The 26957-nt window shown below is 36.3% G+C and overlaps 1 protein-coding gene across 3 annotated transcripts; it reads left to right on the top strand.

The window, feature by feature from the left end:
- The first annotated feature begins 1038 nt into the window (after positions 1–1038).
- Positions 1039–25577, top strand: LOC105061523 (leucine carboxyl methyltransferase 1 homolog). 3 transcript variants are annotated; one of them, XM_010945601.4, is made up of 13 exons: positions 1039–1344; positions 10940–11028; positions 11126–11268; positions 11588–11635; positions 11947–12028; positions 19332–19434; positions 20396–20516; positions 20606–20653; positions 22512–22595; positions 22722–22786; positions 24164–24215; positions 24362–24400; positions 25242–25577. In XM_010945601.4, the coding sequence occupies exons 1-13, from the start codon at positions 1259–1261 to the stop codon at positions 25326–25328; spliced, it is 1047 nt and encodes a 348-aa protein (XP_010943903.1). In that variant the 5' UTR covers positions 1039–1258; the 3' UTR covers positions 25329–25577. The 3 variants fall into 3 exon arrangements, with proteins under 3 accessions (XP_010943903.1, XP_010943904.1, XP_073112715.1); XM_010945602.4 differs by having other exon boundaries at positions 11126–11265; XM_073256614.1 differs by lacking the exon at positions 10940–11028 and having other exon boundaries at positions 11079–11268.
- The last annotated feature ends 1380 nt before the right edge of the window (positions 25578–26957 follow it).

A 26957-nucleotide genomic window follows, 5' to 3' on the forward strand; every position in this document is an offset into this window, starting at 1 on the left:
TCCGGCTCCTGTAGGAGTTCGGACGAAGTTTACCTGCAATTGGAGTTGGGGGCGAGGTCCGGCTCCCGTAGGAGTCCGGACGAAGTTTACCTGCAGTTAGAGTCAGGGACGAAGTCCGGCCCCCGTAGGAGTCCGGACGAAGTTTACCTGCAGCTGGAGTTGTGGGTGGAGTCTGGCTCCCGTAGGAGCCCGGGCGGAGCCTGCAGGTGAAGTCGTGGGCGAGGTCCGGCTCCCGTAGGAGTCCGGGCGGAGTCTGCAGGTGAAGTCGTGGGCGAGGTCCGGCTTCCGTAGGAGTCCGGACGAAGTTTACCTGCAATTAGAGTCAGGGACAAAGTCCGGCCCCCGTAGGAGTCCGGACGAAGTTTACCTGCAGCTGGAGTTGTGGGCGGAGTCTGGCTCCCATAGGAGCCCGGACGGAGTCTGCAGGTGAAGTCGTGGGCGAGGTCCGGCTCCTGTAGGAGTCCGGACAAAGTCTGCAGGTGAAGTCGTGGGCGAGGTCTGGCTCCCGTAGGAGTCCGGACAAAGTCTGCCTGCAATTGGAATCGGGGGCGAGGTCCGGCTCCCATAGGAGTCACTCCATTTTTCATTCTTGTTGAGGCAGAGAACTGATTTGAGTGTTGGAGGGTTTTGTCGGAGCAACCCCACCTTCGGTTTAGACTTCTTTTGCAGGTCCCGGCAGCGACCGCGACTCCCTCGACTCCAGCTTCTCCGACGCAAGCGGATTTTTACACCAATAATATATAATTTAATAAAAATTATTATTTTATTAATATATATAATTAATTAATTATTAATTTTATCCATCAATATTCAATTATCTTAATTCTTTCGAGAATCAAGAAAATGAAAGAGTCTTTTTAAATAAACTTTTAGATCAGATATTTTTATTTTGTAAAATAGATCATTGAGCCTCATTTTAAGCCTGAATTAATCTAATAGATCATATGCAAGTTAGTATTTTATAATACAGGTATGATCTGTTTAAGCCAAAGCCTGGTCTGCCTGGCCTATTTCCACCCGTAATAGCGGTGGAGGTCTAAACAGGCTCTAACAGAATCTCCTCCTCCCCTTCTCTTTGGCAAACCTCCGCTCAGACCCAGCTCTTCCACCGCTGCTCCGTCTCTCATCTTTGTGTTATATGATCTTTGGATCGCTCTGGTTTGGTATTATATCCTTTTTGGAATCCAAAAACAGGATCGAGTTGCTCTCTTAGAAGGTTTTTCCTTCCCAAGGGCGAATCCAGAGAACTGCGCAGCCGATGGAGAGAGTAGCGGCCGATTCCCGCGGCAGCAGCAGCACCGCTGCCGTTCAAGCGACCAACGACGACGCTGCCGCCAGCAAGCTGTGCGTGTTCATCACCCCTCTTCCCTCTTTTCCCTCTGTCCCTTCCAATCCAAAGAACATAACCACATTCATAATATCAGTTAGATTCTTTGTCATGATTTCTATACCTTGAACTTGCTGATCCCGTTGATTCTTAATACAAATACTTTTGCTCCTTTTTATTTTCCTAATTTGAATCGCTTCACTTGTTATATTTGAAGGCGTCAATGTTCTCATGACATAATCAGGTTTATATCTGAGGCATGGCGTGCTGTTTTAGATCGTTTTTGTTTAAAGCTTCGTCATGTATATGGTTCGATCTAAGATACCCTGTTTCTGCGTCAGACTCAATCGTCTCTAAAGGTACGGCAACTATGGTAGGAAACAAAAATAAAAAAAATAGGCAGAGTTGCGGAGTGGGAAATCCCAAAATTTGAGGTAGAACTGTAAATAAAGGATGGAATGTGTTTGGGTGGCCACGCAGGTGGTAGATTCATAATCTACATAGAAAATTCTATCTTCTCCATTTAAAATTGGAGATTTATGTATGCTTGGATGTTATATGTTGCTAGGCAATAGGATAGATTGGAGCATTTAGAGTTCAGGTTTTGTTTAGAGAAATTCAAAATACCAAACGTATACAAATGATTGTAGATAAGGTATTCTGTAATATGTAGGAGTTATTGTTGTTGCTAATTGAGGATTTGAGTCAGGGATTTCTTTGTTTCTTTGTTGTAGTGTGTGGCTTTAATTTTACAGACCCTCTGGTTATCAATTGCTCCTCAGCTTTGGTAGACATTGTTTTTATATCAGGGGTAGCTTATTAGAGCATCCAAGTAATGGCTGAATGTGAATGATTTGTGTTGGTAGTTAATGAATCCAAGCTCTTCCTCAACTAGTTGAATTTGTGTGGTGGAAGTTGAATGGTCTTATATTGGTCATTGAATTATCAGTCGTGCCAGTAGAAAACTGGAAGTTGAAAGCATTTGATGCTTTACAATAACTAAGGGGAATGTTACTAAATATTTTGCTTAATTATGGCCAAAATTTAGGAGGATAAACAATTTAATAGGACATTAAAATGGATGATGTGCGGGCTAAATGAACGATTAAGAGAAATGGAAATTAGTATGATGTTAAAAAAGAATGGCGTAGCTGCTATGTGTGGTTGATTTTTTCTGTGATTTCTTAGAGAACTTTGATGAATTTTAGAGAGGGCATGACTTTCTTTATTCTATCTGGAAGGCATGTTTGAAAAATTGTAGATGCTTGATTGATAGACACAAATTCTTAGTTTCTTGGCACATTACAATCAATATTATATATCTTTGCTAATAGCAGCAACAGTGGCTTAAAAGGATGAAATAAACGGATAAAAAAAGAGGGAAAAGTTGGTAGCAGGAACAGGAGTAACAGGTGGGAGAAGAGAATATAACCGAAAGGGGAAGATTTTTTTTCCCCTTTTACTATTACTGCTGTCATTGTTGAATATGACCATCAGATTCCACTGTTGTCAGATGCAATAATCATATTAGGTCTATGCTGATGTGCTGAATCCATGTTGGCGTTCTTTTCTGATTTCAGTTGTCAATTGATTAAATTTTGGTGGATGAGTGGTTTTGAAGTCATCTGATGTTGGATGTGGATATGGTTACGCTTTTGTATTTTGGATATGAATACATATAATTTTATGAACATTTGCATCATCTAGCTTTGACAAGATTGTCCTTATTGACAAGAACAAGAATAGAGAGATGGCTTGGGATGCCCAAATTTTCTCTCCCCTTTGGGATCAGAGAGTCTCTTTATATAGATCTTTAATAGAGAAAAATATAGTAATACAGCCTATACCAACAACTATACAAAATAGGATAATCAATAATATATTACAGCCCAAAGATAGTAATACAAACTATAAAAATACAGCCTATATTTAGATTCCTGCTGATTGCTAAATATATTCTTACTGATTGCTATATTTAGATCCCTACTAATAAGGTATTCTTGGATTTTGCATATATATTTAGATTCCTGTTGATAAGGCATTCTTGAATTGTGCTATATTTAGATTCTTGCTAATTGCTATCCCTGCTGATAAGGTATTCTTGGATTTTGCATATATATTTTGATCCCTGCTGATAAGGTATTCTTGGATTGTGCTATATTTAGATTCTTACTGATTACTAAATATATTCCTACTGATACTTCCTCTCAAATTGATGCTGGGGAATCTTGCAGTATCAATTTGCTATTGATAAACTTATGTCGATCAAAAGAGAAAGCCTTCGTAAAAATATCAATGATCTGATCTTTGGAGGGCAAGTAGAGAAGAGTAATAATTTTTCTCTCAAGAACATCACGAATGTAGTGACAATCAATTTCAATATGTTTTGTGCGTTCATGTAAGATTGGATTCTCAGCAATTCGAATGGCACTAGTATTGTCAGCATATAGGGGAGTGGGTTCATTGCACGGGAAACCCAATTCTAAGAGTAATCCTCTCAATCAGGTGACTTCAGAACATGTAGCAAACATTGCGCGATATTCAGCTTCAGTGGATGACCTAGAAACCCGATCTTGCTTCTTGCATTTCCATGAAATCAAGCACTGTCCTAAAAAGACACACCAACTAGTAATAGATCTCCTAGTGTTGGGGCAAGCTCCCCAATCGGCATCAGCATATGCGGACAAGGACAGAGAGGTTCCAGAAGAAAAGAACAGTCCTCGGTTAGGAGTACCCTTGAGGTAGCGGAGAATACGATGAACAACAGCAAGATGTGTATGCCTAGGAGCAGTCATAAATTGACTCACATTATTCACAGCATAGGCAATGTCTGGACGAGTAAAACTGAGATAAATGAGGCTCCCAACAAGTTTGCGATAATAGGTAGGATCATCAAGTAGATTGCCAGCATCACTTCGAAGTTTAAGATTTACTTCCATAGGTGTGGCAATAGTGGGACTGTTTTGAAACTGAGCAAGAGATATTAGATCATGCAAATATTTTTGTTGAGTCAAATGTATGCCTTTTTTGGTGCGATGGGCTTCAACACCTAAAAAATAATTAAAATACCCAAGGTCTTTCATCTGAAATGACTGATGCAGCGTATCTTTGATGTGCTGTATTCCAAGAGTATCATCACCTGAGATCAATATATCATCAACATACACTACAATAAGAGTAAGACCTTGAGGGGCCTTTGCAAGAAAAGGGATGAATCTTGTTTGCTCTGCTGAAATCCCGCCTTCTGAATGGTATGTCGCAGCTTAGTAAACCATGCCCGTGGTGCTTGTTTGAGCCCATAGAGTGATCTCCTCAATCGACAAATCAAGTCTTGTGATGGCAAAGGCAATCCTGGAGGAGGTTTCATAAAAACTTCCTTATGTAGATCTCCATTCAAGAAAGCATTCTTGACATCCATTTGAAATATAGGTCAAGATTTTGATGCAGCTAATGCAACAAGAGTTCGAACAGTTGTCATTTTAGCCACAGGGGCAAAAGTGTCTTGATAATCAATTCCATATTCTTGACGATTCCCCAAAGCGACTAATCGAGCCTTGTAGCGTTCCAAGGATCCATCGGATTTCATTTTGATAGTGTAAATCCATTTACATCCTATGGGCTTGATGCCTGAAGGACAGAAAATGAGATCCCATGTGTTGGTTTTGACCAAAGCATCTAACTCCTCTGCCATAGCCTGTTGCCAACACTCATGCTTCACAGCCTGAGATTATGTATTGAGGATGAAATTGTGGACAAAGTGAAGAGAAAGGATATTTCTGTGAAAGTGGATGGAAAGCCATAGCGGTCAGGTGGGCGAGTGGGGCGAGTGGATCTCCTAATATTGGAAAGTAAAGGAAATTCAAAAATCGGTGCAAGTTCAGGATCAGGGTCAATAGCAGGGTTAAGAGGTTCAGCTTGACCAGCACCTGATGCTGTGGGTGTATCCCTTCACTTGTAGACCATTCCTTGTTTGAATTTGCTGGAGAAATCTGCCTCATGAGTTGTGTCAAATAAATGTATAATGGAGGAAGAGACTTGCGAAGATAATGACGGATGGTGAAAATAGAAAAAATATTTATCAAAGAATACGACATTTCGAGACACTCGAATGCGTTGACTGTGAGGATCATAACATCGGAACCCCTTTTGATTCACCGCATAACCAAGAATACACAGCGAGCAGCTTGAGCAGAAATTTTATGACGTTCAAGTGGAGGAAGGTGAACAAAACAAAGACAACCAAAGGGATGAAGATTTCTATAATTTGGTTGTTCTTTAAAAAGTTTAAAATAGGGACTGACATTCTCTAATTTTTTCGAGATCTGACGATTGATTAAAAACACAGCAGTCCTTACAGCCTCATCCCAAAACGTTGGAGGCACTACAGCATCAAGAAGCAGAGTATGAGCGACATCAAGGATGTGTCTATGTTTTCTCTCAGCAACATCATTTTGCTGAGGAGTATAGGGGCAAGATCGTTGAGAGATTATTCTTTTGTCTTGAAGAAATAATTGAAACTGATTTGATATATACTCTCCCCCTGAATCTGATCGTAGGGTCTGTATACGTTTGTCAAAATGAGTTTCAACCATCGACACAAAGGCTTTGAAACAAGACAACACATTAGATTTTGCACGCAAGAAGTAGATCCAAGTGAATCTACTAAAGTCATCGATGAATGTCACAAAATATTTGTAACCCGAAGAGGATATAATTGGAGCCAAACCCAGACATCAGAATGTATAAGTTCAAAGGATGATTGTGATACACGATTGCTCAAAGAAAATGGAAGAGTTTTGCTCTTCCCTTGGCAACAACTAAAACAAGGACATTGCTTTGGAATTTCAGATTTATTATGAATCAAATCTTTCTTGAACATTAACAACAATTTATTTGAATTTGGATGTCCTAATCTACGATGCCAAAGTAGCCATTTATTGGACACAACTTCATGAGATGCAGACAAACCAGAGGGTTGCAGGAATATGTGATCCACAGTGAAAAGACGCCCATGCTTACTCCCTTTCCCGATCACTGTCTCTGAGTTCAGGTCCTGAATAATGCAGCCAGAAGGAGAGAAGGTTACATTGCAATGATTGTCTACAAGCTGTCCAACTGAAAGAAGGTTATTGGACAATTGTGGAACAAGATAAACATCAGAAACATTAAAGTTTTTGGATTGAATTTACCCATTGCCATAATAGGTAAATTTTTTTCATTAGCAATGTGAACTTTAGATTGACCATGGTAAGGAGATATTGAACAAAGGGTTTGTGAAGAGGATGTCATATGATTGGAGGCTCCAGAATCTAACAACCAGGGCCTAGAAGTATTTTTACCTGAAATTCTCATGGCAGACAAGGCAGACTGAATCATAGCTTGAATTGATTCAGTAGTGATTGAGTGATTACCAGTAGGTGTGGCAAGAGGAGAAGATTCTCCAGCTAAACCAACTGTGGTTGGTATGCCTTTCCTCAGTTCTGAGGTCTTCGCCTACATTCAGTCAAGATGTGGCCTTCCTTCTTACAATACCTGCAGAATTTCTCCTTACAATCTCGAGCAATGTGTCCATATTTTTGGCATGAATAGCATTGTAACTGCTGGGTATCTTTAGCTCTAGGTTGCTCCCTAAAAAGAAAGGCAAGATCTGAATTGTTTACAATCTTAGAATTATCGACAGTTCCTTGTGAGAGAAGCCGTTGTTCTTCACGAAGAACCTCCTGAAAGCACTCATCTAGATCAGGTACAGGTTTTCGATTCATTAAAGTCCCTCTAACAGTCTCAAAATCAGATCTTAACTTCATGAGGAAATGATCTCTCATATTTTTGGCTTGCAAAGTTTGAATTGTCACCAAAGCTTCCGTAGGAACAGTTTCATATATGATAGAGTTGTATTCCAATCACAAGTTCATAAAATCAGAATAGTATTCCTGAACAGTCTTGTCCCCTGAGTATATTCACCAATCTCAATCCCAATATTGTATTTCCTAGAATCATTGTCTTGATGATATAACTTCTTTAAAAAACTCCACATGCTTGCAGCAGTGGTGTGTGCCTGCAGATTTATTCCAATTTGAGGTTCAACAGAACTCACAATCTAACTCATCACTTTTGTATTGTTTTTTTGCTATTGTTTTACTTTTTTTTCATTTCTTTATCTTTCCTAGGCTGGCCTTCACTTCCATCAACAAAACCTCAAAGTTCTTGACCCATAATGAAACATCTTAAATGAAACTCCACAAAAAATAGTTTTTTCCATTAAAACATACAGGAATTGCAGCAGTTTTGGTGTTGGTATCCATGAGGAACAGAGATTTCGAAAGTTAGGAGATCAAAACAGAAATATGCAACGAACCTGACAGAAGTTTCTCAAAAAAATACCAGACTTCAGATTCCCATGATCTCAAGATGCTGCAGAAGAATCCTTGAACGAGGGCAGCGGACTCCAGAAAGCCCTCTAGATGAGGACGGTAGTTTCAGAAGTCCTTTGCTCTGATACCATGACAAGAACAAGAATAGAGAGATGGTTTGGGATGCCAAAATTTCCTCTCCCCTTTGGGATCAGAGAGTCTCTTTATATAAATCTTTAATAGAGAAAAATATAGTAATATAGCCTATACCAACAACTATACAAAACAGGATAATCAATAATATATTACAGCCCCAAAGATAGTAATACAAACTATAAAAATACAGTCTATATTTAGATTTCTGATGATTGCTAAATATATTCCTACTGATTGCTATATTTAGATCCCTGCTGATAAGGTATTCTTGGATTTTGCATATATATTTAGATCCCTGCTGATAAGGTATTCTTGAATTATGCTATATTTAGATTCTTACTGATTGCTATCCCTGCTGATAAGGTATTTTTGGATTTTGCATATATATTTAGATCCCTGCTGATAAGGTATTCTTGGATTGTGCTATATTTAGATTCTTGCTGATTGCTAAATATATTCCTACTGATACTTATGTCTTATGTAATGGACATAGATGTAAAACAACATATCTTGATAAAAAAAAAACATAATTTCATGAAGACTTAACCAACATTATTTTGTAGTTTTGCTAAAAATCTAATTGATCAGAACTTATTATGCATGAGATGACCGAAAAGCATATGAGACGACTTATTAACTTTACTGGTGCAACTTGAATTAGGTTTATCTAAACCCTACCAGAGCCAACCCATTGTTTGGTCAAGTTGGGTAATTATGCATCTGGCTGAGGCCAGGCTTGGGTTGGAAAATGTCAGCTTGATTTGTTGATGGGTTAAGTCAGTTTGAAGCCTTGGATAGCTTGGAATTCATTTTCAGATCTGATCTATTGAAGCTAAATCCACACTTCTTTTACAGGCATCCTACCTAGCATAACCTTTTGCTTGATGAAAGTAAAGATGGTTTCATGATCAAAACGATGTGAGGAGTTTAAGATACAACAATGAACCAACTTGATAGATCCAACCCACTTCTATTTGGTTGAAAATATCGGAGGCATGTGAATTCCATGTTTGGCTGGTTGACTCCAGGATGGTTTAGGTTGGGTTCCAAATGTGATTTGATTGATTGGATAAGTCTGTTAGCCTTAAGTCAATCCAACTTACTCATATTGAACCTCTATTTTGTATAAGAAATCTATCACATTCCCAATGGTACTTATTTTTCATTTAAAGTAGGTATTATTGTACTCATGTCTAGTTTCAAGTAGATATCATTGTACTCATGTCTAGTTCATATTCATGTCATTTCACAATGATAGATATAAGCATGGTATTCCGTACCCGGCCTGAACGGCCGGTACACTTCGTACCGTACCGATGGAGAACCGGTATGATTCACACTGGATTTTTGAAAAATTGCCTGAGCTAAACTGGACCGAACCAGTTGGTTCGATACGGTATCGGCCCAAACCGCCTAATACGGGGCGGTTTGGTCTGGTTCGGTACGTTTCGGGGCCGGTCAGCCTGATTTTTTTTTCTTTTGGTGTGCTATTGGGTAGAATTTTTTTTGATTTTGTACGGTATGGTACAGTACGGTATGGTATGGCATCGTATCGTACCATATCGGTCGGCAATCGGCACGGATTCCAGTACTGAGTCTACGAACCTTGAATATAAGTTTCAAGATCTGAACTATGCAAACATTCGTGTGCATGTGTGCAATACAATTAGAATATGGATATGTTTATTCACATATCTGAGCCATATCCACTCCATTTATTTTTCTTATAAAAACTAAATTCTTTTTAATTATTTGGATAGTGAGATTATTTAGCAGTAATTAATGAACAACTTAGAAGCGTTTAGGTATAAGTTATCTTGCAAATTTATTTAAAAAATGGGTCATTAGGTGTTTAAAGAGAGTGGTTTATGTACTTTTGGAAAACTCTCCATTATAGAGTTTTCGTTAGTGGTTTAGATCTAGGAATCACACCTAGGGTCTATTAGGAAAAACACCTAGTAAAGAGGAAACACTCCTTTAGGAGCTGGGCATCTCACCAAATTTAGGACCCGTGCATTTTATTTAGCATAGAATGTCACATGCCTTTACAAAGGCCATTTCCTTTTCTCATATAAAGGTGGTTTGCAATTAAAATTTCACAGAAACAACTAATTAATGGTTGTCAGTGAATTGGATCAAGTTATCATAGGAAGGTTTCAACTAGCAGTTAGTTGGCTATTAGCTAGGTAGTTGTCAATGGGTTTGCATTGAGTTATCAAAAGTTGGTATAATCTTCTAGCCAATGGTTTGGGCCTTGGCAGCCTAGTGGACTTTGCTTTTGAAGTCTTGGGCTAGTACAGCTCCCAAATAGAGCCTGCTCTAGTTTCTTTCCATATAAATTCTGATTTTTTTTTCTTATAAAATTTCATATGCTGCGAAGCATGCCTAGCAGTGGAGCAGGCTGAATCTATGTGAGCAAGATAATAATGCTAGATTGCTAATATTAATGATCCATACCCGTTCAAAACCATGTACTAGTCACTTGTCTTTAGTTAATTGAATACAAATACTAGAAAAACCCTCACAAACTTTCCTAGGCATACTAAGATAAAAAAGTATAATAGCAATAGCACTTATCTAGTCCATGCAAAAAGAAGAAAATAAGGTGAAGAAGCTAGCAAAATCCTCATGACATTACCGAGAAAAAGGAAAAAAAGGAATGAAACAAGAAGCAGCAGTAACCTTTTTCAACTCATACTAACACCATGTTTGTGCATGCGAATTTGTTGCAAATCAGATATTAATTATCCTTCATGCTGGGTTTGGGGCAAGTTATTTTCTATCATTGGCTTCTATGGTAGAATCTGTCGATGAGGCATATGTAAACTATGACCTACAAGATTATGATGGCAACACCACTGTCCTGTCCATTGTGACCCTTATATTTCGCACACTTACCTACATAAAATATATGTCAGAAGCATATTGTGTTGCAAGCATCTTGCTATCATATGTTTTTCCATTTGGCATATCAGTTTAGGAGTCACTATCTTTTTTCCATTATGGGACTCTGCTCTACTTCAACTTGTTTGCAGATGAAGTTCTATTATACAGTTATTGTGACCTTCTATTGCTAGAACTAATTATTATATTGTTGCTCACAAAGGTCCTGTGTGAATAAAGGATACATGAAGGATGAATATGTTCACTTGTTTGTTAGAAGACCTGTAAAAAGAGCGCCCATAATCAACCGTGGTTCGGTTCCTGCATCTAGACCTAAAAACCTGTTGTTTCTCATTTTTCAGATTATTCAATATTAACAACTTTTCATGTGGTAAATGGCATTTTGAAGGGTACTATTCTCGTTGGGTTGCTCTCCGGAAGCTCCTTCTTCAGTTTCTCAAGTCCAAGAGACAGAGCAATGGCAACATTCAGACAAAGAAACAGATTTTGTCTCTTGGAGCTGGCTTTGATACAACCTACTTTCAGTTGGTGGTGCATAACACTCATTCTTCTATTTTTTGTATCTAAATTGATTCCAACTATACTTGGTGTGTATTTTTGTTCTATGTGACGTTAATTCAAATCTCATAACTAAGAAGAGGCTGTCTCAGTGTTTTGGGAGGGTGGAATTAGTTCGTATGCAAGGAAGTTGATGCTTTCTGATTATCTTTTGTACCTGATTTTAATTTAATTCTATAAATTAAGATACATAACAAATGGCAGTCAGGTTTTCTGTATCCTCCTTTCTTGCTTGGTCTGCCGCTAATATCCTAGTCTTTTTTTCTGAATTTATTTTATCTTATTTTTACAGGATGAAGGGATTGCACCACACCTTTATGTTGAAGTGGATTTTAAGGAGGTGCAAATCTAAAGCATAAGTATTATATTATGAATTTATTGGTGAACCTTTAGTTCATTTTTTTGCCCTGAGTGTCTTTTGCTACATTAGACGAAGAATTTGCAGTTTTTGGAGATAAAATTATAAATTCCGCATCCATGATTTTTTCTTTCTTTTTTTTTGAAGAGTACATCATATTTTAATTGTTCTAGATGTTCTAATCACTGATCAGCATGCCATCAGAAGTTATAGCTATTTCCTGAAGAATTAACTTTTTTTTTCAATTCCATTAAAAATGTATGTAGATATTTGATTCTTTTCATTTTTGTTAGGTAACCAGTAAAAAGGCCGCTCTCATAGAACACTATAGCCAATTAAAAGACAAAGTTGGACCAGAAGCATCCATTTCAAGAGGTAAATCACCTATGTTAAAATAGCTTATTTCACCAGTTTTTTTATCATCATATTTGATTTACTGGTGCTGCAGTTCCCTTTTCTCTCCTTAATTTTGGGTTTCTGCACTTTAAATTCACTGACCATTTATCTTCATATATGCATAATCATAGAATTAAAATACTTAAATGGGCTGAACTTTTATTCATATGAATTGTATTCAACGAAATGATGGAAAATAATGGCTATGGGGATTTAATGACGCAGCAATTAATTGCTATGTTATCCAGTACTCCATAAAAATCTGAGTTGCAAAAAATACCTTATCACTTGTCTAAGTTCATATGGAACTCAACTAGCAGACGATATATTAAATTGTGGTGGAAGTTAAGTTATCAAAGTAGGGAATTGAAGCATGTCTATGTTATTTGAACCTATATCTGGTGGCAGATGTGGAGGATGTCTGTATATCAGAAAATTTGACCTGTTTACTGGATGATGTAAAAAAAGGCCATTACGTTGTTATGGTCTCTGCAATCCAGGGTCTTGGAAGGGGCAGTCTAGGGGCAGGCCTAGCTTTTGGGTTTTACAATTTTTTTTGGGACAAACTGGTTGCTCCAGGACTTAAACCCACACCATTGTGCTTGGTAGCTCAAGCCTTTTATCGTTGTACCAGGCAATGATCCCTTGTTTATTGCATGATGTGAAAATATTAAGTTGCTGATAGATTATTTTTGTTATATATTAGGCTCAGTTTTTCATTTGAGGAAGATTTATGGGAAGTATCTTTCTTAGTTTAGCTCTTGAAATGCTTTTTTCTGATATTCATGTTTGGTGGTAAAAATTATGAAGGATCATTATTCTACAGATGTAGCATGAAATCTCTTTAACATTGAATTGTTGTAAAAATAGACTTTGTTGATCAAGTTTTTTCTTCTTCCTTTTGTTGAAATGGGGTGAGAAAGATGGTGTCCTGAAATTTGGTATTATGCTATATATTTTAGGAATTTAGGTGAATTCGAAGGATTAGTAGGCCATGTTTTGCATATGGAAAAAAAGTGAAACATGATTTGAGATTAAGAACTTGAAATAGGGATGTGAATGGATTGGATTTGGGTTGGATCCATCATGTGTCTGTATCCAAACTTAATATGAAAAATCGAGTTTGTATTCAGGTCCAGGTCCAACAATATGAGTAAGCTCCAAACTCGCCTTGAGTTTGGATCGAGTTTGCATTTCAGTTTTTTCTTTTTCTTTTTTTTTTGGGGGGGGGTACGATTTAGAACATGATTTTAGTAGGCCAAAACTAGCCAAGGGTCAACATATTTCAAAGATAAAAGGACTCTTATCATAATAGTTTGTGACAAATTGCAATATGAAGGGAGCATGATATGGGAAGTGCATGTTTTTTGGAAAAAAATCACATTACCTTTGAAACAAATTTAAATTTAAGTATCTATATATGCTTAGTTTGATTGAAACCTAATAAAAATCCAATATCGGTGGGGATTTGGAACTAAAATAGCAAAGGGCAAGAGTTAAGGAGAGCATGCATGTGAAAAAAGTATAAATCCAAATGTGAAGAAAAGGAATGAAAAAAAATCATGTAGCCATTTTTCTACATATTTCTATACAACATATATAGTTTCTATACAACATATAATTTGGTATCACAGGAAAAAGAGTTCTACCTTGTCTTCTTCTTTCTTGATCTTCCTTGTATTTGCCTCAATTTTTCTTCCCCTCTGTCATAATAAAGAATGAGGAGTTGGTTTTCAAAATCAATGATCTTCATCAACATATCAAATATGAGAAAGGTATTGTTGGGAAGTTGGATAATAATTTGACATCTATCCGTAATTGTGTGCTGCCAATGAATGCTACATCAGCATGATTGTAGGAGTGTTTAAGTATTGAAGAATTATTTGAGGCGAAATCAAGAGTTGCAAACCTGAAGAACCATTAAAAAATGATGAATCTAGAATTGAAGGTTCATCACATGGTGAGCCAATGATCAAGAATATACCATGTAAGATTTGTAGCATATGCAGATTTGTGAAATGAGGGTCTTGCAATCTTCGATCCATTAGACATCTTCAATGCAAAAGATTGAAATGGTGGACATCCATATACAGAACACTCATGTAACATCATCAAAGGTCGCCATCAACTGGATGATTTATAGTGTTTTCATCATCAATCAAAGGGCACTAAAACGACCAACTAGCAACATGATAGCATGAAAGTCCTATATGGGTCATCAAATCCTGATGATCCAACAATTGAGTATGAGGATGCAAATCATCTGGATCTTGGGGTGAGATTTATGCAGTGGAGACAAATGATTGGGAGTAGATTACAATGCATTTAATGATTTGAGATTTACCGATCCGAAGTCATTTAGTTATTGGCCTTAGGCCATAACCAATAGTGTTTTATTCCTTAATTTGATTGGAGTCTGAAAATAACCAGTGAATGCTGTCATAAGATCTTTGAGTCATTTAAGTTTTGGAGGGATAGAAGTAGTCAGATAAGGTAACAAGTTCTGTACACATCACTTTAGCATGAGTAATGATGCTGCAGGACATTGGGTTGTTGGGGGTCAACAAGTAGCTTGTTTTGGAGATTCTATGAGGGAATTCTTTCTATCTATATAAGGAACCCAAAAAGACTTAAACTCAATAATTTGTAAGTCAAGCTCGGGAATCTTTATAAAGGGTTTCGGGCAAAAGATAATGTATGCTGGTTTTTCTTGTGAAAGGAACTGAAAGTTTGAGGATCCTCCCCTCTCTCTCACCCTTTCTTGCTGATATTTCTTCTTGTCCCCTCTAGATGACCATTCTCTTATCTTTATGTATGCTTATATGTCTTTATCCTGCATGCACAATTCTGAATTTTAGTAATACATGAATATAAACCCTATTGTTTATCCTATGACATTACTGAACTTTAGTAATACATCAATATAAACCCTGTTGTTTATCCTAAGACCCTTTAACACCTAGTTCCTCTTATCCATTCCTATCACAAAACTGAAAACCCGAGGTTAAGGTGCGTTTGGTGTTGTTATTTGTCCTTGATCTTGAAGATTGACCATTGCTGTCAATCAAGCTACACCTATGCCTACTCCAGTGCATTCCCTATGTCCTTGGATGCATTGCAGGCCATCCCCTATTGGTCTTTCATCACCTGGTTGGGATTATTCAGAACAGTATTAGATATAGTTTGCCTTCAAGAATTTGAAGAACTTCCTAGTAAGATGGTGTAGCTAATATTGTTGATTACTTGCCTTGATGTGGAAAGTGGTCCAGAAAAATGGTAAGTTCACAAATTTTTTTTCTCTCTTGCACTAATTTGTGGCAAGTACAAGAAGGAAATATTGAAAAATTTGTTGTAGGTGATTAATACTCACCAGAGCTGCTCATTGGCTGCAATTATTTGTTACTGATCAAGGTTGACCTAAGACATTTAATCATCAATAGCTAACATGGACCACATTAGTGATAATTCTGATGCTCATCATAGTTGGCTGATGGAACACAATTGTTCGTCACTAATTTTATTATGTAGTTGATCATCACTGACTTGTTTTTATTAGATTGTGATCGACTTTGCTGATGGGGACCATAGTCAACAATAATCAACACAGTTAGTCATTGACAGGTTACTAAATCTCATTAAAGTTGATCGATCTTGGATAGCACAACTGACTTCATAGGCTATTTGATCATTATTCTTTGGTGAACATAGTTAACCATTAGTGCCAAGACAAGTGGTACTTTATCCTTATTATGTTTTTGGTAATTGATAATAGGTAAAATACAAGAACTAAACAAATGATAGCTGTGCTAGTGAAGTCACACATGCAGTGCAACCGGCATTCAGGATTTTGTTTCTTTCTTTGGTCTGCACATAATATTCCACTTTTTCAACAGTTTTGTTGGGCTTAAGTTTTCCTTTTTTTAAAAAATCGTAATAAGATCGTGAAGCAAACATTGCTTTTGTTTCTGTACTTCATAGGCCCTATAGTAGCTTTTGTGGAGAAGATCATGTGGAGCTCAGCTTTGATGATGTATTTAACAAGTGAAATCTGACATCTCTTTGATGGAATGGGAATTAAAAAATTTGTTTTGTAAAAGTGGGTCTTGTGAGCCAGTTGTGACTCCTTCGTATATGTGGCTTGCTGGAATCAATGCAGTGGTTTATGATCCCATCTTGATTGTACATTTGTAAGTTATCACTCCATATTGAAACAAATGCAGCTGAAGCTTGACCATTACTCGGTCTATTGAAGATCTTATGATAGTGTGGATCCTAAAGGAGGATGAGTTTTTTTGAAGTCTGTAGAGCATTATTGTAGTGGTTTATATGTGCTTGGAGCTTTGGATCGAGGTTTTAAATCCTGTGGAATGAAAGTGTCTTGGTTTCTCCATAGAATGGGATGCCCTGCTGTCCTATCTCGTCCCTACAACAGTCTCGGTTATGCATCCCAGTAGATATCCTCCATCTTCCTCCATCTTTGCTTTCTTTCTTTTCTTTCTTTTTCTACTTTCTTTTCTTTCATTTCTTTTTTCTTTCTTTTTTTTCTCCTTTACTTTCTCTTTTTCATTTTTCATCTTTTTTCCTTTTATTTTTTTCCTTCTCTTCATCTTTCCTTCTTTTTCTTCTCTCCTCTTTCTTCTCCTCTTCCCATGTGGATGGGTTTTGGAGTCTTGAATCTGTCTGGTCCTGTTTTTTCACAAGAATGAGGCGAGACGGTCGGGATGCCCCTTGTCCCGCCGAGATGCAAAACCTTGCCTTGGATGGTCTTTCATGCTTCCAGTGAGAACTTAATTTTAACTGAAGAATGCTTCACCATCCCTGCTTTAGTCTTTGTGTGTATTGATTGGTAGGTTGGCACTAGGGCCCTGCTTTTCACCCATGTGAGCCTCATGTACGGCACCAATTCCTGACTACCATGGGGGACTAATGTTCTCAACAAGGAGGGGAGTGGTTCTAGGAATCAGCACTCTAATTAATTTACAAGAGTTCAATCTGTCTTTACTGATGGGGATATTGGTTTAAAATTGTGCTTTTTTTTTTTTTTTGTTTATGTATTACCTTTTTTCATGAATTAGTTTCAAAATTTAGTTGTTTCCTGTGGTGATAAAAGGTGTATTGTCTTGTTCTTTCCCTTTGCTTCCTATTTGTTTCACCTAGTGTTCGCTGTACTATCTTGTACCGGGCGTACGAGGCATACCGTACCGTACGAGGCATACCGTACATACCGACACAGGTATACTGTATTGTACCGTATATATCACTATACTAGGGTTTCACCGTATGGGATCCGATACCGAGACGATGAACCTTGGTTTCACCTACTTTTCTATAATAAATGCCATTTGTGCAAGTCATGAAATTAAAGTTAAAAAATATTCACAATCCAAAATCATCCATGGATTCAATTATGCCCTCATCCACAAATCCAACAGAGCCCAGAAAACCATTATAGATCATCCCAAAGACTGTTGATTAGCCAAATATTTTGAAGTATGTGTTTTTAATTCAAAATGTTGCTTGTAATACTAGCTTTCTTTGTTGTCATATAGTGCTCATAATTGTGTTATAGAAACTTCGTGAGTATTTTTGATTTAAACAATGATCTTAAAGATACATTTGATTACAGGCCATACATAAAAAGAATAATATAATATTGAACAATTGCAATATTGGGAATTGTTTTTATGGCAATCACATAATGCCACTGCGGGCAGTGCAAAATTATATTCGAAGAAACTATAATTTATATTATACCATGTTTGCTCATTTTTCAATGGAAATGTCTTGAATGAAACTGTTATCTACTACTGTATATATGTATATATGTCTAAAACTGTTATAGACCATCCCAAGGACTGTTGACAAGTCAAATAAGTTTGAAGAATGTATTTTGATTCAAAATGTTGCTTGTAATACTAGCTTTCTTTGTTGTCATATAGTGGCTCATAATTGTGGGATAGCAACATCTTGAGTATTTTATATTTAATCAATGATCTTAAAGATACATTCAATTAGTGGCCGTACATAAAAATAAACAATATAATATTGAACAGTTGTAATATCAGGAATTGCTTTTATGGCAATTATATAATGCTACTGCAGTGATTGCAACATAATATTTTAAGTAATTATAATTTATATTGCATCATGTATGCTCATTATTCAATGGAAATGCATTGAATGAAATTGTTATCTACTACTGTGTGTGTGTCTATATATATATATAATGGGAAAGGCTTGGGGTCGGCTTCTTAACTGAGCTCCATGCCTGAAATCTCACATTTTTCCACAGGCCCTGTATCTATAGGATAAGAAATCCATCCCAAATCTATTTCTTGTGTGACCTTCACGGTTTGCCAAAAGAAAATGAACAAAACCAAAGACAAATAAGTGAAGGGAGGGGAAAAAATACTGTTAAAGGGAGCAGATATAATTATACCCTCATCTTCGCTTTCCTTGTCTTTTTATTTTTAAGATAAGATAGATATTAGATGGAGATTATACTTCCTAATGATTTCAATTAGGAAAGGAAAGAGAGATGTGATTAGAACCATTCATTAATTGCTTTCTTAAAAAACATGTGGATTGCATGTGTCAAGACCTAATGGTATTATTACTTGCTGTATATAGTGAAAAAGGCTTGGGCCTGGCTTCATGCAACTGATGTCCAAGCTTGAATCCTCTCACCTTTTTCCATGGACCCTGCATCTAAAGAGAATAAGAAATCCATCCCAAATTTATTTCTTGCATGATCTGCACAATGCACTTTTTTTTTTAAATTAAAATGACAACCAGGTGAGGGAAGGGAACAAACACCAGTAAAGGGGGCAAGATATATTTACATCCTCTTCTTCGCTTTCATTATCATTTTATTTTTAAGATATGAAAGATATTGGAAAGAGATTATACTCGTTCTGATTTCAGCTACAAAAGGAAATGGAGATGCAATTAGAACCATTTATTTGATATTTTCTTTTAAAAAATTACTTGAATGGCATATATCAAGATCTGACGTAGCAATAACATGAGTCATTTTAAACGATGAAGCAACCCTGCTATGGATTTGCTTGAGGCTAATGATATTTTTGGGCAACGTATGCGTTACATCATGAGTTGTCTTTGTATGTCTCTGTGGAAGCACAAGTTCATGACTTAGCATGAGACTTTAACAAGGGTTGTGAACTTAAGCCCTTTGTATGATATATTTGTTTAAATTGGAGTCATTACGCTATTGTTGTGTCTTGTATTCTTGTGCTTTCATGACAGTTTTTCATCATGTCAGAAAGAGGTGAAGTGTTAAGTGATCATTACAAGCTACTGCCAGCTGATATACGTGATATTCAAAAACTAGATAGCATCATAGGTCTGGCTCACTTTGATCCCAGGTACATTTTCCCAATTCTGCTTATTCTCATATCTGTCAATTGAATGTGGACCATTTATCTTCTTATTTTGATTTAAGTTAACAGTCATAATCAACAACACAATGATAATTTTCTTTGTTCTTTCCAATCTTACCTGGACACTAGCATCCAGCTTCTAGAATCTTTGCCAGATACATATACAAATCAGATACGTATCTGACACTTGGACACTTATCAGCTTATAGAAGTTGGTAGAGAGTGGACCGGCAGCGAGTTCAATGCACTACAATTATGTTAGGTTTTGTTTTTCAACAAAGTGGTCAGAATGTAGGTACTAAAATAATTTTGCAAAATATCATTTTTTTGGAAATTCTTAAACTTGTTGGAAAGTTTGAATGAGCAACATCTTTATTGGAAAACCTTAATAAATAATCTCTTTATTATTTTTTATTATTTTATTTATATTTAATATGTTAAACCATGTTTTATGTTTTGAAATTATTTATATAAATATTAAATATATATTATTTTTAAAAAAGAAGATATGATGATACATTAAAAGTTATATAAAATTGTATTTGTTCTTCATATCACCATATTATCTTTTTTCCTTCCTTTTGTATCTGACAGTTAGATAAGTGCCAGAATCTAATTCTTGAGTCTATGATGATGTAGCAGTGGTTCTATCTAGATCTTTTTTTCTAAATTTATTTTTGACTTTTAAAAGGAAAGTACTAAATTGTGAGTTTGCATTACTTGGTACTCTGTTATTCAGTGTAATCATTTTAATACATAGAAATTGCACTACTATCAGTTAAGGTGGATCATTTTGACTTTAGCCTTGTATTAACTATTAACATACATTGCCATGTTTACAAGATATAAATCTAAATGTTCATGTTACTAAGATTTTTCTACCATACGTTGCACAAAATCTATGTCTGAGAAAAATTAAACTGGTTTATTCTGATGTTGCCATCAGCCTGCCAACATTTATAATTGCAGAGTGCGTTTTAATATACTTGGATCCAGATTCGACCAATGCTATTGTTGGATGGGCTGCCAAAAAATTCTCAACTGCAGTATTTTTCTTATATGAGCAGGTTGATTCTCATTTCATGCCATGATCTCAGCCTACTTTTATAGCTTTTATTTTTGGAGTTCTTACCATTTTCCCTGGTTTTCTACTCAGATCCATCCTGATGATGCTTTTGGAGAGCAAATGATAAAAAATCTTGAGGTATTATAAATTATGTTGTCATCCTGATTGTATTTTCTTTTATCTCAGTTATGTGTAAGTATCCTATTTTATGAATCTGATATTATGGTCACTGCAACCAATTGAGCTTTTAATTGTACATGCCAACAGTATGGTGCTGGAGCTAATCAAGAAGTCAAGAAAGACTTTAAACAATTTCTTTATAATTTAAGGGGTGCTATAGGTTAGCAGGAAACTTGTACCGTTCCACAGTTGTTTATGTTGGGGACAAGATTTGCTATATGTGCTCCGGAGATTGAATCCTTTCTCCATTGCAAGCATTAAACTTAAAACCTCAGACGGAAATTGCTGTAGTGAAAATATTCTTTCAAGGAATGTAGTGCGATAGAGGAGAGGAAAGGAAGGGGGAAGAGAATAATGAAAAAGAAACAGAGAGTGAAGAAATTAGAAGAAAACGAAACATGAGAAAGAAGGGGGAGAATTGAGGGATGCATGGTCTGTTCTGCAGTCAGAGCTGACAAGATTACTGAATAAATATAATCTTTTTTCTTTTAAAACCTGTTTTAATGGGCAAATTTAAAATAGTTTGAGGTGGTGCACCTCACTAAATGGAACTTTGTTATGATTGTTGTTCCTACTATATTGGCTTATAAATTAGCTCTGACCGGGCAATTCAAGCACGACCCATGTTAATCACCTGCTTGCAACTAAATCAGAATCTGAATAAGATGTTTCATGATTTCTTCAAATTTAATATTTAGCCTGATTTGTTTAATTTGCTATCTAAATGGTGTAGTGTAACTTCTAATCTTTGTTAAAAGATTTAATAACACAAAAAGCAGTAATCGACCATCCAAATTGGAGATCCACATCATAGGTTGTGATCTGCACTACTAACCATTCTTAGAATCCGAAAGTCATGTCTTTGAGACCTTTAACTCATGCATTGAAGTGGGTGCACAAAAAAGGCTGCTTCAATGACATGGTATGATATTTTGCTATGATCTATGTGTCAAACCTACTGAATTCCAGTTTTTAAGTTGTTGATAGGTTCAAAAAAAAAAAAAAAATCTTGGACTTACCAAGATTCTCTGACTAAAGTGGTGTTAGGGTCTATGCAAACTCGGCCCCTTTTCCCTAATCAATGCGACCACACTGGACCTTTTAAAATATCATTGGAATTCTATTTTCAATCTTGGAAATAATGCTCTCATTTTAGCTCGACCATCATCCCAACTTATTTCCATTGACTTCCAACATGACATACATATTCAACATTCACTTAAGCTCCCTTTTACCTTGAGGTTGTAGATCATCAAAAACTACTCTTTTACGCTTTCAATCTTCCTTGGCTAGATTTCAAGTTTCTTTTTTTTTTTTATTTATTATTTTCTTAACATATGATCCTTTTTCATTCTCTGGAGTTCTGATAATTTTCTTTACCATGTTTTTTTCTGAGTAAATTACCCTAACCCCTCTGAAGGTTTGGGGTAATTACATGATCCCACCCAACGTTTTGAAAATATATACATGACCCCTTGGTCAAATATAAAAATTTAAAATTTGAAAAATTAAAAATTATCAAAATAAAAAATATAAGATATTTTAAGACTCAAATAGGTTAGATAGTGATGATGTTAGCAAGACCATTAGTTTGTTTAACAGAAAGATATTAGTAGGGGGTTACATGTCATACATATAGCAAAAGTTAAGTAGTAGAATGTATATTTCCAGAACATTGGGTTGGAATCTGTCATTATCTCAAACTTCAAGGGAGATCATTGTAATTTATTCTTTTTTTTTTAATTAACTTATAATGTATAAACAATTGCCTGGACAAGTTATAGAAGTGATGTATGCATATTGGCTTGTTTTGCAGAGTCGAGGATGCCCTCTCCTTGGTATACATGCTACACCGACTTTACAATCTAAGGAAAAACTCTTTCTTGATCATGGATGGCAGGTGTGTTTTTTCAATAGATGGCATATTCTTTTAGCAAAAGACTTTCTATTTGTTGGATATGAACAATGCCTACACATATTAAAGCTAAAATTCATGACCCACTCCCTCTAATATTTGATGCTGCAGAGGGCTGTTTCATGGGATATGCTGCAGATATATAATGAATTTATCGAAATTCAAGAAAAACACAGGTAGGATTTTTCTAATTGAATTGTACAAAAATTGTTTTAGATGGTGTAAAACTAACAATGGTTACAATTCTCTTTTAATAAATGCAGTTTGAAATTTAGAAAATATTATTTTGTTTGCTACGTACTAGAAGAAAATGAGCACCAAGATTTTCCTTCACATACGAGTTTCTCTTGGTCCATATTCTGTCATTTACCTGTTGGTTTCTTGCATTTCTTTAGTTCGCTGCTATTCTATCATGCCAGACGAACTCCTTACCATGCATGGCTACATAACAAAATGGGAAGCCGTTCAAGATATAATATTAGAGGTGTTTATATACATTTCAGGCATGATTGTTGAGCACTTTATGGAATCAGCACGAAAACATCGTTTGGGGCAGTACATACCCTGAACCACCCCATACCAAGCTGAACTATACCATAGCATCTGATACTGTCCAGAACTGGGGTGTGTAATATATCAACTCATACGCCTAATTTTGAATGGTACCATGATAAAAAGTGAGAAAAGGGTCGGGAGCTATCTCAGTATAAGATGCGTACCATGCTGTATTGACCATAGCACACTGAACGAATGCCATACCAGTATGGTACCCAATACCGAGACTACAGATCTTGGTTGAGCTACTATGAAAAGCTGTTTTAAGCTAAATAGCAATTTGTGGAACTTCATTTGTGTGGAACTCGACTTTGGGAACACATACACGCACGCACGTGCACGCGCGCGCACACACTAATTTTACCTGTCAAATTTTGGAATTTATGTTGTGTGGTTGAACAGATTCACAATATGCAAGTATTTTTTTCAAAAAAGAAAAAAATTGATGCAACTCATTTTGAAACTGCAAAGTTGGTTTCTAAATACCATCTCACTATTTCTTGATTATTCAGCTGTATTATGATTGCAAATGCTATATGACTATCATATACTATTGAATCTGCATATGGGTAAATTGAATTGCCACAACCTGTGTTTCTGGCCCCAGTTCACTGAAGGCATGAATTGCATTAATGAGTCCAAAACCATTCACTCGGGGCTCTTCCCTTACATCTATTTTTGCCGGATCTTCCTATTCTTCCAAACAAAAGGAAGGGTCTTCTTGGGTGGATTCCTCTTGTTCTTGTTTAGTCTCCTTCATTTCGAAAGTTGTTTCTACATGCTTTCTTCCTCACTTTCTCCCTTTCTTCCATTTCTGAGGTTTCTTTCAGTTCTTAGTAACAACAGGTGATGGCATTCTGCCTAAATAGTAGACACAGTGATAAATAAGAGAATATTTAAGATTTGAGTAAAGCTTGAAAGGCTGAAATAAGTCATCCAAATAATAAGGTAACAATAGCCTCTAACTTCCATTTCTTTACATTGATATTCTGTTGCAGGATTGAACGGTTAGAGCTGTTTGATGAGTTTGAAGAGTGGTACATGATGCAGGCAAGTGCATGTTTAATATAATGTGCAATGTTTAATGTCATGATTTCAAGTCAACATTGTTAAACTCATTAGCCTTTACCTAAGTAACAGCATCTCCATTCATCTCGTCAAAGGCATTGTCTAATAAATTAATTCTTTTCCTCCAGGAACATTACTGTGTGGCTTGCGCAATTAATGATACTGAGGTTTGCAGCAAATACATTCAGCAGCACACATATCTGAAGTAGATATAGGCATATTTTACTTGCTTCCACTACGTGAAAACTGAAAGCATGGATAATAAAACTGAAAACACAAGCATGGGTTCTTTATGGCCATACTTTGCCCATGTGATGTGGGCCATGTGTTGCAGCGGCCTTGGTCTAACATGATCCTGCACCTTGTTGGTCTCAAAAGGGCCGAAGGGTCTTTTAGCCATGAAGAATCCAGGCTCGATGAACACAGGTTCAATATAATTTAAAATTCTTTTTTTTTTTTCTCCCTTGTCCCTTTTTCTTTGATTTATAATATTTTTTTCTTATATTCGAAATTTCAACATCCAAGCAATACGTTGACAAGTGCGGTCAATATTACAGTTCATGTTTTATACAACCACCTGGATGGAATCTTTGAAATGCCTCAAGGGGTTTCAGAGGGCAGAATGCTACTTTGACAAATTAGCTTATCCTACAAACCAGTCTAAAGCCAATGCAAGAGAATGGAATGATGTTTGGTGAGAATATCTAGCCAGGAAACCGATGTGTCTAAATGGCTAGGATCATCTTTTTTTTTTTCAAAAAAAAAAAAAAGAGAAAAAACTATTGTAACAATATTTTAAGCTGGACTTATGGAAGAAGAGATTTTACCTGTTTCTTGATTAGAAATGGACTAGCTATCATAGTTAATATCGTCGATGCTAATGAAGCTTGAATTTTTGCAGTAATGTTTTGGCATCACCAGAATAGATGCTTTATAGAGGATCATTTTACTTCATCAGCTTATTTTTGAATTTGTTGACAGACTTGGGTTCTACCTGTTCACGTGCAGGGCCTGTTTAATGATTTTGGATTCTCCAAGGACCCGCATATTAGCAGCAAATCTGAGAAGCTTCATCCTAAGCAGATCAAGGAATAACCATTGTTAATTGGAAGAATTATGATTATGACTTAATTGTTGGTTGGTTGTTTAGTTTGATGGTAGTTGGTAAATATGTCATTTACCTCTCCCCTACCACCCCCCACCCCCCCGCCCCCAACCCACCACACCCAAAAAAAGGTAATTCATCTAGAATGTATGATATGAAGTCCCATGCATATGCTGGTGGCATGATAGTTTTCTGCAGTGCACAGTTTGTCATTGAAGAAACATGTCTTTTGGTCACCATCCAAGACTATGTTTTGGAATATTGAAATTGTGTTATGCTTTTATGAAATCTCCTTTTTTGGGGGATCAGTTGGCAATTTAAAGTGGACCGCTCCTTTTCTTTTCTTTTCTTTTTTTTTCCTTTAGAATCTTAGTGATCAAGTGGGAAGTATTTTTTATCTACAAAAATAGTACTGTGATAACTAAAATATTCCTAGAAATTCAGTTTAAAAAATAAAATATACCTATAAATTAATGCCTTTGATGATGAAAGCTACGTTGGTCAGCAGGGGTACAGCTTTAAGACTAGCTAATAATCAATGGTCTGAAAAGGTCTGCACATAATGCTATCTATTTTCTTGGTCCTTTCCCACGCATTACAGTATTTATGAATATCCATGCTTTTTGAATGGAGATGGGGTTCATTAGCTTGAAATTTAGCGGCACAAGAAGAAAACGGGAAAGTGCCTCGAGGCCCCATTACACAATAAAATGACCAAAGATCCACCAAGTATCGATAAATGAAATTTGGGTCGGTGCCTAAATTTATTCAGAGGAAAATAACATTCAGGAGCAAATAAGTTACCTCACCAAAATGAAAATAGTTATGGTATATGAATGGTAGTACCATAATCATCATCTTGGTTAGAGTTGTTTTACGTAATCAGCCTTGTAGGTTTATTTTATGTGGCAAATGTCTTTTGGTTTGGACGTTCTTGCTTGAAAGTGCCATGACTAAATGATGTATCCCCTGCGAATGGCGTGGTTGTGAGGCATTCGATCCGCTCTGTTGCTCCATTGTGTGGTTTTGAGGTGTTCTCTAAAACACATCTTAGGCTTGAGGCTTCTCACCCAAGTGAACCAAGCTTGGGTGAACATCTTAGGAAACCTGTTTTATGAAACTAGCTTTTTCTTTTCCTGCATGATGCATGGAATGCAGTTCTGGTATTGTATGATACAGTAATTAGCTAAGATGGACCAGAGAGAAACTAATGATGAGCAGGAGTATATATGTGCAAGGGTTCTAGCCGCATTTTGACTTACCTATCAAATTCAAACTTAGGAAGAAAATACAGAGTCAACCCTCCGTTAGATCCCAAAAGATTAAAAAGTATCATTAGATCCCAAAATTTTAAAACTGTCGGAATCTATAGCTGAGCCACCTATCTCCGTTAGAAATATTACCATGTGAGGATCACCTGATAGCCCAATTTTTATAAATTCGTAACTATCCTTCCTAATAACAAAAAATGTTTTTGTTTTGACAAGAATTGAAAGAAAGAGGAAAGTGGTATTTTAAGATTCATCTCCGTGAATTAACGACTTTATGTTTTGAGATCTATGTAGCTAGATAAATGATGAAAGATGGATGCTTGAGGATCTATACAAATAGATGAATAT

The sequence above is a fragment of the Elaeis guineensis genome, chromosome 4, assembly GCF_000442705.2.
Source record: "Elaeis guineensis isolate ETL-2024a chromosome 4, EG11, whole genome shotgun sequence".
NCBI lineage: Eukaryota > Viridiplantae > Streptophyta > Magnoliopsida > Arecales > Arecaceae > Elaeis > Elaeis guineensis.

Bases quoted from the DNA above. Each gene is read 5' to 3' on its own strand.
- LOC105061523 (XM_010945601.4), top strand. From the start codon at position 1,259: ATGGAGAGAGTAGCGGCCGATTCCCGCGGCAGCAGCAGCACCGCTGCC. The intron at 20,517-20,605 runs GTTGATTCTCAT...TTTTCTACTCAG, and splicing joins TATTTTTCTTATATGAGCAG to ATCCATCCTGATGATGCTTT. The intron at 24,216-24,361 runs GCAAGTGCATGT...CTTTTCCTCCAG, and splicing joins AAGAGTGGTACATGATGCAG to GAACATTACTGTGTGGCTTG.